The sequence below is a fragment of the Triturus cristatus genome, chromosome 4_2 (assembly GCF_964204655.1).
Source record: "Triturus cristatus chromosome 4_2, aTriCri1.1, whole genome shotgun sequence".
In the NCBI taxonomy this organism is placed as follows: Eukaryota; Metazoa; Chordata; class Amphibia; order Caudata; family Salamandridae; genus Triturus; species Triturus cristatus.
In genome coordinates this window covers 870,773,078-870,791,506 of record NC_140586.1, presented here as the reverse complement: position 1 = coordinate 870,791,506, position 18,429 = coordinate 870,773,078, and the positions used below count along the sequence as shown (strand labels likewise).

The following is an 18,429-nucleotide window of genomic DNA, read 5'->3' as shown; positions in this document are numbered from 1 at the left end:
ACTCTTTCAAGGGTAAAATAATGCTTAATGGCCTTCCTCTTGAGCGGGTTGACTCTTTTGTTTATCTTGGCCTGTTATTACAAACAAATATAAGTTGGAATCGACATTTGGATACGGCCCTAATAAAATTTCATCAACTTGCAGGAGCCCTATCCCTCAAACATAGGTCTTCCTTAACCAGGCCAATTACTCCCGCCCTTGAGGTGTATAATATGAAAGTTGTTAACACAGCTCTCTATGGATCAGAATTATGGGGTCATATCAATTTGAATAGCCTGGTAAGAGCAGAGAACTCTTTTCTGCGTAAACTGGTAGGTGCACCCCAAAGTACTCCAACTGTCCCGCTTTTGTTGGATTTGGGTAGAAAGAATATAGCTGACCTGGCCAGACTGCGTCCATTATTGTATTGGAGACGCATTTGGACGACCCCAGAATGAACACACTATACTCGGGGTCTCAAGGATGTAATTCTGGCCGACAAATTCCACAAAATTCAGTGGTTAAAAGAAATTAGGTCTTCATTGCTTAAGCTAGACCTGAGTATCCTATGGGACAAGCCGGATGCACCAAATTTCCCATCAAAAAAACATTTAAAAGAAAAATATTGGGAAATGATCCAGACAGAGTCTTATAGAATTAACTCTTCAGCATCTGTATAAGCCCTTATCTCCACGGGAACGTCACATTTTCCGATGTTCCTGTGAATCTTCGCCTTATTTACACAAGGCAGCGTTAAGCCACTTAGCGTCAGAATCAATGGGTGTCTTAGCGTGAAAGGGGGCCTTATTTTCAAGGCAGCGTTAAGCCACTTAACTATGCTTAGCGTGAATGGAGCGGGCAATGTGTGTTGTGGTGGGCTTTCCACCGCAACACCCATTGATTCTGACACTGCACCTTATTTACAAGGGCAGTGTAAATAGGAGGCAACGCCAACATTTAGACCAGGGAAATCCTGGTCTTACCCTGGTGCAAAGAGGAGAAATGTTTCATTTCTCCTCGTTTTTGCTGTTTTCATGTGTGCTGCATTGTGCAGCACACAAAGAAACAGCAAAAGGCCAATGATTGTTTATGTACAGGAAGGTCCCCCTTCCTGCACATAAACAATAATGGGGCAAATTTACAAGCCTTTTATGCCAGATTTGCGCCGCCGATGCGTCACTTTTGTGACGCAGCGACGGTGCAAAGCCAGCGCCATGCTGCGGGCTATTTACAACGTGACGCAACTAGGGAGATGCGTCACGTTGTAAAGCCCTGTGCCACATGTGGGCGTTCCTGCACGGGGGGTGTTCCGGCGCAGGAACACCTCTGAAAAGTGGCTGACTGAAATCTACAAGATTTCACTCAGTCACTTTTATGGCCATGATGCGTCAAAACCCTGCGCCTGCTTGAAGCAGGCGTAAGGATTGACGCAGCATGTTAGGGATAGGGGCACCCCGAGCCTTGCTGGATCTGCGTCGCGCTTGTGATGCAACTCCAGCAATGGCCCACCTTTCCGTGGGGGGATGTGACACGCATCTGCCCATCTGTGCGCCACGGTGCGCCGCATTGTAAATGGGGCGCATCAGTGGTGGCGCACGGGTGGGCAGATGCGTCGCAACTCTTCTGGCGCATCCCTGCTGATTAGCAGAGATGCGCCAGAAGTAGTAAATCTGCCCCAATGTTTTTTAAAAACACGGTTTTGCAACTTCTTTGTGTGCCGCCTTGATCAGCACACATAGAAGATACAAAGCAGCATTTAAAGATTGTTTATGTACAGAAAGGTCCCCCTTCCTGCACATAAACCTTCCTGCACAAGGGGGACCTTCCTGTACATAAACAATATTCCCCTGCACGCAGACACCCTTGCACTATGCCTGTGATGGCGATAGGCTGTAAAGTGTAGCGCCAGTGCAGGCGGAAACACACGGCTGCACCACATTCTTGTAAATATGGTGCAGCCCTGCGGTTCAGAAGTGGCAGAGTGAGGCGTTAAGGCAGGAAGGGTAATGCCTCACTCCGCCACTTTCCTTGTACATATGCCCATCAGAGTGGTGACCCAAAGTGCCTTTCTGTATGTATATGTGTATGTTGTGTGCGGGTGTGTTGTGTGGTCTGTTTGTCTACAAAAGGTTTTGTTAGACAGCTGATGCTGTCTGTAGCGAGACCTAAAAGGACATTGTTAATCACCACAGCATTCCAAGGACAAAGTGCTGTTACCTTTCTTTGAACCACAGCATCTAGCACTGTGTGGTGTTGGATGGCAAACATACTTTATTATGTTTACATATGTTTTGCTGAAACTTTCCTCTTAGGACCTCCAGTCACATCACACGGGCAATCATAACTTTAGAATTTCTAATGTTTGTGGTTTTAATTTGGGTTTGTATACTAAACACTAATAAAGTTTAGCTCAGGCGAGATAAGACGTAGTGTCTACCATTATTACTTGTTTACCATTATGCTCACTGTTAAACCAAACACTTCTTTTCAAGACACCGCGACAACTTTATTTGCCAAATCGACCAGAATCTGCCCGGTCCTTCCGACCTGTCACTGATTTCGTGGAATGTTAGGGGGCTAAACAACACTAGGAAACGAAAGCACGTTTTTCACTACTTACAGAGACACCAAATTGATGTCACCTTTCTACAAGAAACTCATCTACCCAAATCCGACAACACGCAGTTTGCATTAAGATGGGGACAGCATCGCTATTTTTCAAACTTCAGTACATACGCCAGCGGCACTGCAATACTGATACACAAATGGATCCCTTTTCACTTACATAACGTCCACAGTGACGGATACGACCGCTACGCAATAGTGGAGGGGAAATTAATGAGACATAGCGTGGCGTTCATATGTGTGTATGCTCCTAACACTGACAGTCCTGAATTTACCCTGACTTACACTCTCAACTCTTAACACGATTATGGGTGTGGACTTTAACCTGCTACTCGACCCTTCACTGGACTGCTCCTCCTCCTCTCCGGACACTAAACCGTGCTCGCGTAGGGTACTTTTAGAACTCTGCGATTCCTTGACTATATTAGACATATGGAGGTGCCGTAATTCATCCGCTACTGGTTATACACACTACTCAGCTCCATATAACACATGGACTAGGATAGACTACTGGCTGATCACGCCTGGTCTGTGCCCATGGTACAAGGCTATTACAACGCTCCCTAGGACATACTCCGACCCCTCACCGGTGGTGCTCCGGGTCCCTGTCCTCCGGCCAGATGGATTTGAGCGACAGTGGCGTTTCCGAAGCCGGCCGTCAATGATGACCTGTTCTACTCTGAGATTGGAGAGGCAATAGAAGACTACTTTGACTTAAATACTGGTTCAGTTGATACTTGGGCTGTTCTCTGGGAGGCATTTAAGGCCTACATACGGGGAGGTCTGCATTACTGAACACACTGGGGTGCTAAAAGACCTGAGGGCGACACTGGCCCGCATCGAGCAGCAATTAGAGGCATTAGACAGGGAATTATTGTTCCACCCTAGTCCTATCCGAATTTCATTCCACTGAGAATTTGTAAGCTAAAAAAATATGCATAAGAAAAAATCAAAATGTACAACTTAAAGATAAAATAATTGCCAAGAAAGCATGCATTGTCCCACCTCTCACCAACATTGACGTCCTGAAATCCTAAGTGGGTAAAAACTCCTGCTGTGTTACAAGTAACAAGAAATGTCTCTCTTGTAGCTCAGCTACCCTCTGTCTTCTTTGAACTCTAATTAGTGAGGATCTGCGGGGCATATTATCAAGGGCCGGCGATAAATATCGCAAATCGCTCTAACCCTCTGCAATTTATCGCGCGGTTAGCTCGTTATCAACAATGCGCATCGCCGAGGCGATAAAAATTCCAGAGATAGTGTGGATATCCATGGTGGAAAACGGCGAAATCCTAGATGATAGGGCCTGTGGTCTTAGCCACACAATCCACCTCCCATGTTAGGTGTGCCTTAATCTGGAATTTAACAGATGTTAAATTCCTGCGTTAAGGCAAACTTAACGCGATTTTATTTATCGCTAACCCTCCTTGATAATATTGCGAAGCTGCCTTCGCGATATTATCCCATGTTGCTTTTCACAGCCCCGCCTCTTTTGCATCTCATTATCGATGCGAGGCGTGTGAAAAAGGGGCGATACGTCAAGGAATCACGAGCTAGCGTGCCCTTGATGATAATGCGATAATATTATCGCAGCTTTGCGCCCAAAAACAGGCTCTAAAGCGGCGATAATATCGTCTCCCCTTGATAATATGCCCCATAGTTTGTTAATCAGTTTCCAGAAATTAGGCAATGGAAGATGGCAAAAAGATTTGGCAGCCCCTCTCTTTCACCAAGCTTAACAACTGGGAGAGAGGGGTAGGGCACATGCAGGAAGGATAGGCCATGTATGTGCCCCCCTCAGGTATGGTAAGAGCACCCCCCTTTTCAATGTTACCTTACTTTAAAGCTCTCTTGCCTCTGCACTGTATGTATTGTGCTGGTTGTGTGTTAAGCCTGTGCTTGCCGTGTAAAGTAGCGTTGGTCTGTGCTGAAGTCTGGCATTTATGGTACTGTGGGTCTGACACTGTCTCTCTCACAGATTCAGTTTGTGCCTGGAGCCTCGGTAATTGTGCGGATAGCAGATGGCCGGAGGGACGCGGAGCTGGGAGCACACATACACACGGTGAGCATGGAAGAGGTGCGGCGCCGCGGCCAGGGCGACTGACTCTGGAATCTGGGGATCACGGTTCGATCCCCGGCGCCGGCGGCAGATTAGCCCGGCACCATGTGACTCTGGGCAATAGCTTGCTTAATCTTCACGACGGCCCCCAGCGCCTAGAGACCCTTACGGGTGATTGTTCGCACTTTACAAATGTGGATTATTATGAGCACAGACTTTGGAAACACAACTTTGAGTCTTAAAGTGCTGCATTTAGCAACAAAACACACTTGAGTACTACAATTCACTCTCCCTAGCCAGGCAAGCTCAGAGGACTGTATTATTTTCCTAATTGTTTTAGCCCCTTTCCGATAACTATGGAGGCTGTAAATATAATTTACTGGGCAGTGTATATGTATCCGTCTGTCCATCATCAGTCTGTACCCCGCTGCAGGGAACGCGCCAATCCTTAATGGTTAGACACACAACATCTGAGCGAAGTCCGATGTATGTGAGAGTGGTAGTTTGTCATGAGTCAACTGGAAAATCAAACGGTGTGTTATAATGTGTGGTAATGTGTTCCTGATAGTAGAATGGTGCTCGTACCGAAGATTAGATGAACAAGCATTGGTATCTATCATAGATTCACATGCTTGAACAATCCTGATAGACCTACAGCTCGACCATGGGGAAAGATTCAAGCATGTGAGGCTGGAAAGATATAATACTGGAAGTGAAACAAAACGTTACCTGTAACTACAGCTTTACTGTATGTTTAGATTTCATAGATTAACATCCTTGATTCATTAAGTATCGGACTCCCAATTCTTTGAAGGGAATGGTTCAAGCATGTGAATCTATGAATGATTCAATGCTGGAAAAAGAACAAGTTGGTGACCCATAGCTGCAGTTCTGCAGGGTTGGTATCTTTCATAGATTCACAAGCTTGAATCTTTTGCTATTGTTTGGTTGGAAGTCTCACTGGGAAGGACTCAGCCTGTGAATCCATGAAGGACCAATGCTGGACAATGTTTGGTTGTGATGCCCTGGATCTTCTGTGTCCCTATCCAGAGAGAAGATTTGGCTGTTGGTGGGCCATAATGACTAGCAATGATCCATAGTATTTTTCCTGTGAATAAACTCATGTTGAAGCATTACTGGGTCATCCTTTCGTTGACTACACTTGTTTTGCTTTTGTGCCTGTCATGACTCATTCCTTTTGCAAACCTCGACAAATCTTAATCTCACACACTCCTGCAACAAACTGCCAGGGTACCAACATCACATTTTTCCAACATGGAGGAGTCCTTTCCAGACAAAAATAGGACAGAAGCTTTCTGCCGTAGTATGGATTGTATGGGAATTGCAGAATCACAAAACGTGTAGGGGCATATTTACAACAAAGTGCGGTGTTAACCTTACTGGCTTACCGCCGCGCTCCGCCACTTCTGCGTGGGATGTCTGTGTTGAGGGGAAAATGGTTTATGTGCAGGAAGTTCGCCCATCCTGCACATAAACAGGGGCAGATTTACAAGCCCCTTGCGCCACTTTTGCGTCACTTTTCCCACGTTAAAAGTGACACAAAAGTGGCGCAAGGGGCTTGTAACTATGCCCCACAATCTTTAAATTATGTTTGGTAACCTTTATGTGTGCTGCTTAATGCAGCACACATAGAAGCTGCAAAATGTCATTTCTTTTTTTGGATTGTTTATGTGCAGGGAGGGTCACCTTCCTGCACATAAACAATCAATGGCAATTTGCTGTTTCTATATGTGCTGCACAACGCAGCACACATGGAAACAGCAAAAACGAGGAGTAGAAAAGGATTTCTTCTCATTTCGCCTGTTTAAGACCATGTTTTCACTGGTCTTAATTATGGCGCTGCCTCCTATTTACGCCTCCCTTGTAAATAGGGGACAGCCTCAAAATCAATGGGTTTTGCAGTGGAACGCCCACCACAACACCCATTGCCCTCCCCTTTCATGCTAAGTACAGCGTGAAAGGGTGCCTTACTTACCGTGGCTTAACGCTGCTTTGTAAATAAGGCGAAGCCCCTATTGCCTACGGAAAGTGATATTGTGGTGGTGATAGGGGCTTGTAAATTTGCCCCTTGTTTTCTTAAAGTCACTGAACACGGGGTATACACCATATTTTCTGACAGCTTGACATGCAAGCTACTGGATTTAAATCTGATGGAAACCGCTGTTTTGTCTAGTGTCCTTATACTTGGAGGTCTTGATAAATACATAGCGCTGCCTTGCGTTACTTTGTGCTGGGTAGGCATTACATGGGCAGCGCATGGCTGTTCCCATGCATCCACCATGTATTTTAACAGAAGCCCAGATTTGCAGTCATGTACACTTGGGTTTTCGCCAAAATAGTGCATATACCTGACAGAGGCGTAGTGAGGAGAAAAGTCTTTGTATTCTGCAGCACACATGGAATGTGGAAGTAACGAGGAGAAATAAAGAGGGAGATGCCTCCTTGGATTGTTTTTCAACAGGAAGGTATCCCCTCCACAAAAACAATCCTGCTCGTAATGCAGACACCCTTGCACCATGGTTCCAAGCAGACTCAAGTGCACCAGCCCAGGGAGAGAGCTGAAGAACATCATAACTTAATAGATATGGCTCTTTTCAGCTTTCTCCCATTCATGCAACGCAGCGCAGCAACTTGCCTTGCTGCACTGCGTTGCGTGAATCCTAAGTAAATTTGCCCACAATTTCCCACAATTGTAAACAAATTCTTTTTAACCCAGTTGCCGTCAGAGGAAGGCGGTCTGCCGCGCATCTGTGGACGTGTTATGTGGTAGAGCATCAGAAAGCACATAATTGTCCTCCATATGGGGCTAGTCCTAGGGAACCAATATTCCCAGAGATGGGGCACACCATGCTGGTTCTTCTGACATGATCTGCAGTGCTGTTAGTCCCCCAAAATTACAATGTTTGGCTAGGTTACGCTCAAAGTCCGGGGTCCAGATGTTACAGCTGGCTTCCTTACAGAAAGGGACAAACATTGCTTCACTGCTGATGAGGATGAGGTGCTAGAACAAGTTGAGTAGAAAAATGTGGTGGGGCAGTTATGAGGACAGCCACCTTCGAGTGAAGCATTTTCCCTGTGCAGGTTCATGTGGCTGCAAATCAGTTACTGGCTGCTAAGATCGCAAACTCCATGCATTATTGATATTGTGTGCATTATTGATCTCCAAAGGGAAGAAATTTAGAAAATAGGGATTGTGTTTCACAAACCCAACATCTTTAAATCTGAATTTCCCAAGTATGGTTTGCACTGGAGAGAAGTTGCCTGTTTGAGTTCAAACAAACAGAGGAGCAGATTTACAAGCCCCTTGCGTGACTTTTGCACCGCCGTTGCATCACTTTTGTGACCCAGCCGCGGCGTAAATGTTGCGGCCCATTTACAACGTGACGCATGTAGGGAGATGCGTCACGTTGTAAAGCCCTGCGTCACATTATAGCTGCGTCAGGTATAATGTATGCAGGGGGGCACTGCCACGCAAAAAGCCATGTAGGACTGATGCACTGAAATCTACAAGATTTCACTGCGTCACTCTACACCTTCACTGCGTCACAATCCCTACGCCTGCTCAGACCAGGCATAAGGAATGACGCAGGGCTTTTTGAATCAAACTCACCCATCTATCGTGGTGCATTGCTGGAGTTGCGTCACTCTCATGAGCAACTCCAGCAATGCGTCACTTTTGCGCCAACAGATGCATCAGAATTTCTGACGCATCTGTTAATCCTTGCTCCATGGAGCACTGTATTGTAAATACAGTGCATCCATGGTGGTGCAAGGACATTCGGCGCTGATGCAAGGAAACTGACGCATCTATGCAGATGCGTCAGTTCCTTTTAAATCTGCCCCACAATGCTTACATTTTCTGAGCACATTATGGGACAATTGAGGTAATTTTTACAATAACATCATTGCAAAAAAAGGGGGAACATCTAACCCTGGAGGGTTAAACGTCCTGAACATGGAAATGACAAACAGCGGAGTGCACTGGCCACATTAAAGGTTTTGAGGAAGAACCAGCTGTCCAGGAATTCATTTAGAATGGTTCAGGTGGAGTGAAGGTGACCAGGCAGGTTACTGATGCCTGCAAAAGGCAGGAGCCATCGCAGTTAAGGTTGGCTTTATGTTGATGGAGATGTTGGGGAGTGGTAGTTTGACCAGTGTATTGATGGTCACCCATGGGTTGTCTGATTTTGGGCACATCTCATTGCTGCTGTTTATTTTCTCTTTGGAACTGATCTATCCCTTGAGTGCAGGCCATTTCTCAATTTTTAATGTGTTGTGATTTTATTCTATAATGTTTCTGAATAATGTTCAGGGTTATTGGTTGTGTGTTCTGTGTAACGTGTGAGTGCTGTGACTTTTGGCATGGGTGATTTCTTTTTGTATTGATTCTTTCAAGAGGTTTGCATGACTTGTGCTACACATGTCCTTTTTTGCATTATTCTTGTTGTGATAACTTGTGGGGTTCTTTTACTCAACAGGTGTACTAGTTTTGTATACTCCTTTTGATTCTAATGCAGCAGTATAGTTTGTAACTCAAGAATCTGACAGGTGATTTTCTTATGCTAATTCTTTCTTTTCCCCACAGGATATCAATCAGTCTTACCTCCCAACAGACAACATCGACTCTTACAACATTGAGCCGAGTGGACCTAGAATATCTGATTTGCTTCCACAAGGCAGCCATGAAGAAGACATCAGACGTGACGTAACACGTTGGTTTAGAAAGGTATGGGAGATCTTCATTGTAAACGGTGATAATTTAGGGGTTCCAGCCGTTGAAGCCAGGGGTTTGGTAGTTTTTCAGGTGAGGGTCATTGGTTCAGATCACAAATAAGCCAGCAGTGACTTGAAGAGGCTGCTATTTTGCAGCTGTGAAGCAACTCACAATGGTTGTCTGAGCTGTTTCAGTCAAGGTGCCATCAAATCCCTCCTCATTGCTGCAGATGCTCTTGTCTTTTCGTGACTGCGAAAGTTTCCCGAAGAACAGAGCATATGTTATCAAGTCACTGAATCCAATTCTGATTGTAACATCTAGTCCTGGCGTAGACCCAGATGGGCTTTCGACGCGTGTGCCTTATTGGGGATCGAAGCTGTAGAGCTGCTACTTTACACTCCTGCCCCTAAACCATTGACTTCCTATCCCACTACAGAGGTGGTAGCAGAAGCACTTTGAACTCTGCTTCTACTAAATAAAAGAAACAATAGAAACAAAATGCACAACTAATAACAATGTATTGTGGAAAGAAGTATTCACTCCCCTTTGAGTAAATTCACTATAGACGTCTTATCCCTGGTAAGGTCCACGCCGATACTATCTTGCTCTTCCCCTCCATGATTATCCAGTGCTGTGCCACGATTCTGCTCTGCCACTCTAGCTGTCAATGCCATTCCTGGCATGATCCACCCAGTTTCATCTCTTTATGCCTAACGTGTTGAGTCTCTTAATGTCAGATGGCCTTCACCCTTTTACTACATGTCTGGATTGTGGCGAGAAAAGTCGATTTAGCACCTTGGAGGGTTGAATTAGAAATTAACTGAACCAGTTAATAGGCCAAACTGCGTAGGAACTTGTGCATTTAAAAACGTGGCACCTTCTATGTACAATCTTTGCTGAAGGGGATTTAGTCGAACTTCTTTATTCTATTAGCAGCATTTGTAGCAAAGGAATCCCCCCTCTGGAATTTATCTGGGCAGTGATATTCAGAGTAGTTCGCCAACTCCTCCTGGATCGACAAGCCGGAGAGACTGTTGCTTGACCTTAGCCCTCCAGCAACTATTGCTCCATTGAAAATGTACTAAAGCCCTAGAGGATAGCAAAATCTAATCAAATGAATAGTGGCTTCTTGACAAGCATCATTCTGAGTGCTCTCCTAAGAATGGGACAGAGGCAGAATTGTTGCCGTCCTTGCCGATATTTGTGGAGTGGCAGATGGAGGAGGGTGGTCCGCTGTAAAGAGAAGTGTGAAGCTGCAGAACCTTATAGCTCTCTCCTTCTCAGTGAAATGTGGTGTCCCCCAAAGCTTCCTATCAATCAATCAGGGATTTGTGAAGCGTGCTACTCACCCGTGAGGGTCTCAAGGCACTGGGAGGGTGGTGGGAAATCGTGCAGCTCTGTTTCACCTAAAGAGCCAGGTCTTGGGGCTTTTCCTTTAAGCTTTCCTGAAAGCTTGCAGAGTGGGAAAACGTCTGATGCTGAGCGGGAGTTTGTTCCAGGTCTTTGCTGCGATGTAGGAGTAGGCTCTTCCACCCGTTCTGGATCTGGGGATGCGAGGGGTTTCGGCAAGGGCGAGGTTGGTGGAGCAGAGGCTTCTCTTGGGTGCATAGAAGGAGACTTGTTGAGGTATTGGGGTCTGGTGTTGTAGAGGGATTTGTAGGTGTGAGTGAATAGCTTAAAGGTCACTCTTTTCTCGATGGGCAGCCAGTGGAGGTCTCGTAGGTACTTGTCTGGTTGTGGGATGCCGAGTACGAGTCTGGCAACAGCGTTCTGGATGGTCTGGAGTCTTCAAAGCAGGGATTTGTTGATTCCGGCGTAGAGGGCGTTTCCGTAGTGCATTCTGCTGGTTATGAGTGCGTGGGTGACGGTCTTTCTGGATTCGGGGGGAATCCATTTGAAGGTCTTGCGGAGGATGCGCAGGGTGTTGAAGCACGTGAAGAAGATGGCGTTGACCTGTTGGGTCATGATGAGGGAGTAGTCAAGTATGATGCCTAGGTTGCGGGCATGGTCTGTGGGAGTAGTTGCCGAAGGCAGTGGGCCAACAGGTGTTGTCTCTTGTGGAGGGGGTAGATACGAGCACGAGGACTTCTGTCTTCTCCGAGTTCAGCTTCAGGCAGCTGCTGCTCATCCAGGATGGAACGTCTTTCATTCCTTCCTGGAAGCTGGTGTGTTGGGTTCCTTAGTGAGGGAGAGGATGAGCTGGGTGTTGTCGGCGTAGGATACTATGCTGAGTTCATGCTGTCTGATGATGGTGGCGAGGGGCCATGTGGATGTTGAAGTGCCTGGGGCTGAGCAATGATCCTTGGGGTACTCTGCGGGTTCAGAGAGGAAAGGCGGGAGTCTCATAGTTTGGGTTTGGCCGGTGAGGTATGAGCGGATCCAGTTAAGGGCGGTTCCCTGTATTCTGGCATTGTGGAGTCTGGAGGTGAGTGTGCGGTTATTCCTACTACTGTTCATTTTCTTTATGAGGCCTATTATATATTTATCAGAACCTACGAATTCTAATCTGGGATGGTCTACTATATTTGCATGCCAGTAGGGTACAGGAAATCTTTTCCCACAGTCAGGGGCTCACCAGTCAGTTGTAGAATGGCTCAATTACAGTTAGCTGAAGCCGAATTTGGCAAGAACAGAGGCTTGCTTATTGGGATTCCACAACATAATCACTTGTCCTGCTCAAAATCATCAGCTCCCACCTTCCTAAAATAAACAAAATTAACTTTTTTTTTTTTTTTAAATCAACAAATGTTGGTGTGTTGCGGGTCCATCATCCAAATAAAAACCTTCCGGTTGGAGTTGTGATTCTTGTGCTCATTCCTGAAGCCAAAGAAGCGGAGATAATGTATTCGCCCTACTAAAAAGAGGGTGATAACATGCATTAGCGCATGTTAGCACCCTTTTACCCGACGCATCTCTAATGAGATGCAAGGTGGGCGTCACTGGGCAGAACAATCTTGTAAATATCGCTGATGTGCGCATCACGATATTTACAAGGAGGCCCAGGCATTTTTGCAGACGTTAGTTTGTGGCGAAAACCGCGTTTTTCGGCAAAAACTACCGTCTGCAAAAATACTGACTTACCTATACTTTATATTGGAGGGGGATTATACTGATACGACCACAGGGTCGTATCAGCAAGGTTATCGCCGTTTTCCATGGAACATCACTGGTTTTCCAGCGATGTTCCATGGAAAACAACGCTTTCGCAGGAATAATTATCACCATTGCACTATGCGTTGTTAATACAGCGCTAGCATGGCGATAATTATCTGCGATGACAATTCTCACGCACAGAACGGCCAGCGATAATAATCGCTGGCAGTTCATAAGCCCCTCTCCTCTTTGAAGAGACTGCGGAGTGTATGGCATGCTGTGTGGAGTTGTTCATGCAATGTAGATTGGACCACCTTTTCTTCAGAGGGAATCGCTATACAATTATATGAATTCTTTTTATACGTAATGAAGATTGAAATGTTTAGCCTCAGATGGAGGCTGAGATCCACTATCAACTGCAATGCTAAATATTTCCTCCAATTGTGTTTTCTGTGTATTTATTGCAGCTTCTCTTTGATGCCCCAAATGGTACAACTAACCATGGATCAAGCCAAATGAAGGTGGGAGGAAACCAAGAACAGGAGGAGAGTTCTTTAACACTAAGGAATGGTTTTCAAGCATTGCAGCAAGCGGATACCCATTTTGGCGCATCTGATCCTAGCACATTGCTTCCATTGACAAACCGAAGAGCCGCTTACTCAACTGCGAGGCAGAGAGAAAGCCAGGTTAGAGTGCCAAGAGGTCTATAGGCAGCTGGCACTGAATATGGAATGCCTCTTTGTCCTAGATGTGCCAGGTCACCCTAACAGACAGTGGCCCTAAATACAAGTCCTGCCATTATTGCACATCATGCTTCCATATGGACGCAGCAAGAAGTTGCACAAGTTAGAACATTTCTTGCACCTGCACATCTTTACTGCATACTCTACCGTCATTGCAAGAGGAGAACTCCTGGTCGCTGTGAGCGGAAGAAGAGTCCAAAAAGAGCAGTATTGACAAGCGCAATTGCAAATCATTGCGCTATTTCACACTTTCTGTAGACGGAACTCCAATTCAGATGTCTACCAGAAGACAATCTAGTTCCCAAAAGAAGAAGAATGTTTGGTTCATTTTAATATAAAGAGAATAGCTTATTTGGGAGGAGATTGGTATGAGCTCACTTGAAAGTAAAGACTGAGGGGCATATTATCAAGAAACGGCGTTAAAATTATCGCCGCTTTAGAGGCAGAAAACTGCCGCTAAAGCAGAGATAATGGGCTTGATAATATGCCCTTGAGAATTGCACTAGAAGCCCATATTCTGGTGTCAACATGGGCTTCTATTGGAATTCTCTGCGGCACATTAGCAAGCCCATTATCGCCACTTTAGCGGCAGCTTTCTGCCGCTAAAACAGCGATAATTTTAACTCCGTGGTTGATAATATGCCCCTGATTTTGTTCTCCTCTAAATTCATGTTGGGAGACGTGTTTTAGTCAAGACATACTATTTCCATCTGTGTTTGTTAGTTATGTGACCCTCAGCTGAATTTACTGGTCTGTTTTTCCACATTCAGCAAACCTCATCACTACAGCTAACATACTATCGCTGGGTTTTGCAATTCTTCTCAAAATGCTGTGCTTTGATACAGAAATACGTTTGCTCTTTTAGCAATATAAGCATTGGAGATGATTACATGGGAAGATATGGTCAGAGGGTTCCACATGCTTACCCAATATCTTTCCACCTCTTTTATAAAAAAAATAGAATATTTTTACTGAACAGACCTGTTCAAATAGATAGCATACTGAAATGACAAAACAAGACTAGTTTATGCACTCTCGTCTTAGCTGAATACATTGCATTTCTCTAAAAAAAAAAAAGAACAGTATGAAAACAAAAATTATAAAACATGGGGGAAACAAATAAGAGAGTACTCCTTTTGCAACCCAAGCTTTTAAACAGATGTGCAAGATGAATGTGTTACAAGGTGCAGTATCCCTAGTTGATATGGCCCTTAGTTTCAGATATGATATGATAAATGTATTGCATTGACATAATAAAATATCGATTACAATCATAAAACAATAAAATCAACATGAATACTAAGATAAGAGATTACAACCGTGGATTTAAAAATATGAACTATCCAAGACTGTGATAAACACAATAAAAAATTCTACCAGCTTCCCAATAAATTGCTTGTCATTAGTAGAAAAGCAGTATCTTATTGCCTCCTGGATTGTTCTACAGTTTGCTTTTCTAAAACCGTGCGACAGTTCCAGCAGCAACACCCTTGTTCAGAAGTGCGACGGCAGCGACGGCGACACTCTTCTTCCTCGCTGCGAGACCCTTCTCTCGATGCGATGCAGTGCGACAACTCCAGCGGCGATACCCTTGTTCAGAAGTGCGACGGCAGGCAGCAGCGACGGTGACACGCTTCCTTTTCGTTGTGAGACGCTTTTCTCGATGCGGTGCAGTGCGACAACTCCAGCGGCGACACCCTTGTTCAGAAGTGCGACGGCAGCAGCAGCGACGGCGACACGCTTCGGCTTCGTTGAGTCGCGCTTCCAGCTCCTTGCCACACGCAGTCCCTCAGAAGGCCCAAAACAGCAGCAGGCACTTCCAAAGAACTCGGGGGAGCTGGGGGTTGAAGTCTGTTGTCCCTGAGACTTCAGCAGGAGGCAAGTTCTGTTCCAAGCCCTTGGAGATCCTTACAAGTTGAAATAAGCACACAAAGTCTCTTCTCCTTCCTTTAGCAGTCAGGCAAACCATGGCAGGCCAATCCCCCAAGCAGCACTTCAGCTTAGGGATAGTCTCTCCTCAGTTTCTTCAGGTTCCGCTCGTCAGTAAAGGTTTCTACTTGTTCCAAAAGTGATCCAAATTCTTGGGATCAGGGTCCCACTACTTATACCCAAATATCCTTTGTCCTCTGAGGACAGAGGGGCCTTGTCCAGTCCAAACCAGTTCTGGAGCACTCTGTTGACATGACTCCTTCTTTCCTTTCACAGTGCAGGGCAGAAACATCAGATGTCCCACAGGAGGTGGAGCAAGCATTGTGAAAGGCAAGTACAGCCCTGGAGCACTTTGTTGACAGGATTCCTTCTCTTCATTCACTGTGCAGGGCAGAGACATCAGCCGCTCCCCAGGAGGTGGAGCCAGCATTGTGGAAGGCAGGCACCGCCCTATTCGAGGTTCAGGTGTAACCCCTCCCTCCCATCTAGATGCAGATCTCTCTATTCACCACTGGGCTGACTCATCCCGTCTCTTGGAATCCCCCAGCCCTGTCACTCACAGAAACCAGACAAAGGAATACACAACCTAGCAGAGGCAGGCTTGAAAGGTTAGGCAAGAAAATACCTACTTTCTAAAAGTGGTATTTTCAAACACAGAATGTTAAAACCACCTTCACTAAAAGATGTATTTTATCATTCTGAGTTCAGGCATACTAAACTCGAATTTCTACCATGTTCTCCGAGTCAGTTGAGATTATAAACATGTAATAATCTAACAGCCCATTCCGGCCTATGGAGAACAGGTAGCCTTGCAATAGTGAAAAACGAAAATGGCTGTAATTCACTATTAGGACATGCCACACACATCAGGGCATGTCCTACCTTATACTTACAACGCACTCTGCCCTTGGGCCTACCATAGGGGTGTCTGATATGAAGAAAAGGGAAGGTTTAGGGACTGGCAAGTGGGTGCACTTGCCCAGTCAACATGACAGTACCAGACTGCACGCAGGCTCTGCAATGGCAGACCTTAGACACATTTTACAAGGCTGCTTCTGTGGGTGGCTCAACCAGTGCTGCAAGCCCACCAGCAGCATTTGGATTCACAAGCCCTGGGCACACTCCGTGCACTATACTAGGGTCTGACAAATAAACCAAATCAGTCAATCATGAAATCACTAATCAATACATTCATTTACAGTAGGGAGCAGTGGCCAAAGCATCTAACACCAGCAAAAACACATGAGGCAACTGCAAAAAATGGAAGGGAGACCCACGTCAATGGTGCCAGGTCTAACACTTAAATATTGATTCCCTATATTTATTCTAAATCAATGCACATATAAATTGGTCAACCCTATGGCAGGCCTTAACAATCCTGAAGTCAGGGTGCTGGGTTTCATGTGCGAAGGTGCCCCTGCATGAGTAGGGCCCCTCTGCAGCCTTCGGAACCTATTTTCCGGGGTTGTTTGTGATGCAGCCAACCATATATATTTAAGTGCATTATAACCTCGCGGTAAATGCCAACTTTAAAAAGGCCGCTTGGAAACATGTTGTGTTTGGTGTCAAACACCTTGGAATCATACCACCTCGCCAGTAACTGGCGGGGGAGGTATGATTCCACTCTCCTAGAGGGACTTATGAGAAACGCCCAGGTCGAGAAAGCTGGTACCGGGTATACTGGCATCACAAAACAAGCATTGGCATAGCCAATAGGTCTAGCCTTTGGGACCTTATAAGTGTTTAGCCATGCAGCACATTATCCCCACTCACATGCTAACATACTCCCAACACATATCACACTGGGGCCAATCTTATTAGAAGAAATGTGAATAGACCAGGACTAACTACTCTTGTTGGTTAAAAATAACATAACTGGAAGAAGCACATCATCAGGAATGGGTCAACTTGAAATCTAAGCAGTCTTCTAAAAGTGTCAACAACCACAGACACTAATTGCCCGGTTGGTGCTAGTGTGGGGCAAAGATGTTTGAATAGCCTGAGAATATTCATCTACTGCCATATCCCTACAGAAGGTAGCATTCTAAGCCCTAGCTGGTTTGCAGCTGAGTCCATACATGTATGCAGCACAGTATTGCGCTACCCTGGAGAACATATCATGCACAGCCTCAAAAGAGAGCGTGTGTCTATCTAATGAACACATGGCACTAGTGCGTGCACATTTGTGTGGAAATATTTAACATCTCCGGTGGTGGGATCGTGGGACGGATTGCAGGGCTGCTCTTTTCAGTGAAGGAGAAAGTCTCCCTCAACCTGGTAGAGAGCTTTAGCCAATGACCGGACTGGACTTTCATTTGTTTTATTTTCAGGGCATGGGAAGCTATGTCAGTGGTCAGAATTAGCAAATTGTGTACTGTCTGTTTTGGTGTTGCCAGTCTCAAGTGCCAATGTTGAGAGGGTCTTTTCACAGATTAAAGTTTACATGGGAAGGAAAGAGTGAGCATGCATGACCAAAGACTCACTGAAGAAGTATTGTATGATGTACAACAATAAGTTTGATTTGTAAAAATGTATTTGGACAATGTATACACTATAGTACAGTATATATACACAATGCAGTATCAGTGCAGAAAACAATAAAAGCAAAACATTCCATAAACATTGGGGAAAACACTTTTTAATGGCATGAAAATGTGTAACCACTGATAGCTGCTGTTTTTTAAAGCTATTGAAATCAGTTGAAAACACTGAAGACACCACCAGAATGTACCTAAAATTGAAACTGAAAACCGGAAAGCCTACGTATTCATCAGCACATAGAGAAACTGTGGTAGTTAGTGCCATCATTTTAAACCAAGCCACTCTTCCAAGTGGGGGGATGGGGTGTGGGGGGGGGGGGGGGGGACCTCCAATGTTTGCTGCAACTTAAAAGTGATGTCCAAGGGCCTTGGAGGTTACGGGTGCTGAATAGAACAGAATCCGTGGTAACATAAGTGGACAGATAGCGAAAGCCATCAGTTACTATGTGCACCTCAGTCTAGTGGTAGTGTATCCAGATGATTAGCAGATGCCAAACCTAACAGGTCCACATCCTGATGTATGTTCTCCACTGCCAAAGTGGTTAATATATTCTGTGGAGGATTGCAGCAGCAACATGCACAAGGATGGAGAGATATCCTAACTCCCCCCCCCCCCCCCACCCCCCACCCCCCGACTCCTCTGTCCAACGCAAGCCACAAATCAATGGGTCCATCACAAACACAGGCTGCCAATGGTTCAAGGATCAAAGCAAAATTTAGCAGTGA

The 18,429-nt window shown here is 45.4% G+C and overlaps 1 protein-coding gene across 1 annotated transcript in view; it reads left to right on the top strand.

Annotated features, from left to right (window-relative positions):
• CCDC17 (coiled-coil domain containing 17) overlaps nt 1–17,744 on the top strand; it is a 507,736-nt gene extending 489,992 nt beyond the window's left edge. The window contains exons 29-31 of the mRNA XM_085602872.1: nt 4,583–4,666; nt 9,270–9,410; nt 12,959–17,744. Coding sequence (XP_085458998.1) covers nt 4,583–4,666; nt 9,270–9,410; nt 12,959–13,201 — 468 coding nt within the window. The 3' untranslated portion in view covers nt 13,202–17,744. The remainder of the gene's footprint in view (nt 1–4,582; nt 4,667–9,269; nt 9,411–12,958) is intronic.
• The last annotated feature ends 685 nt before the right edge of the window (nt 17,745–18,429 follow it).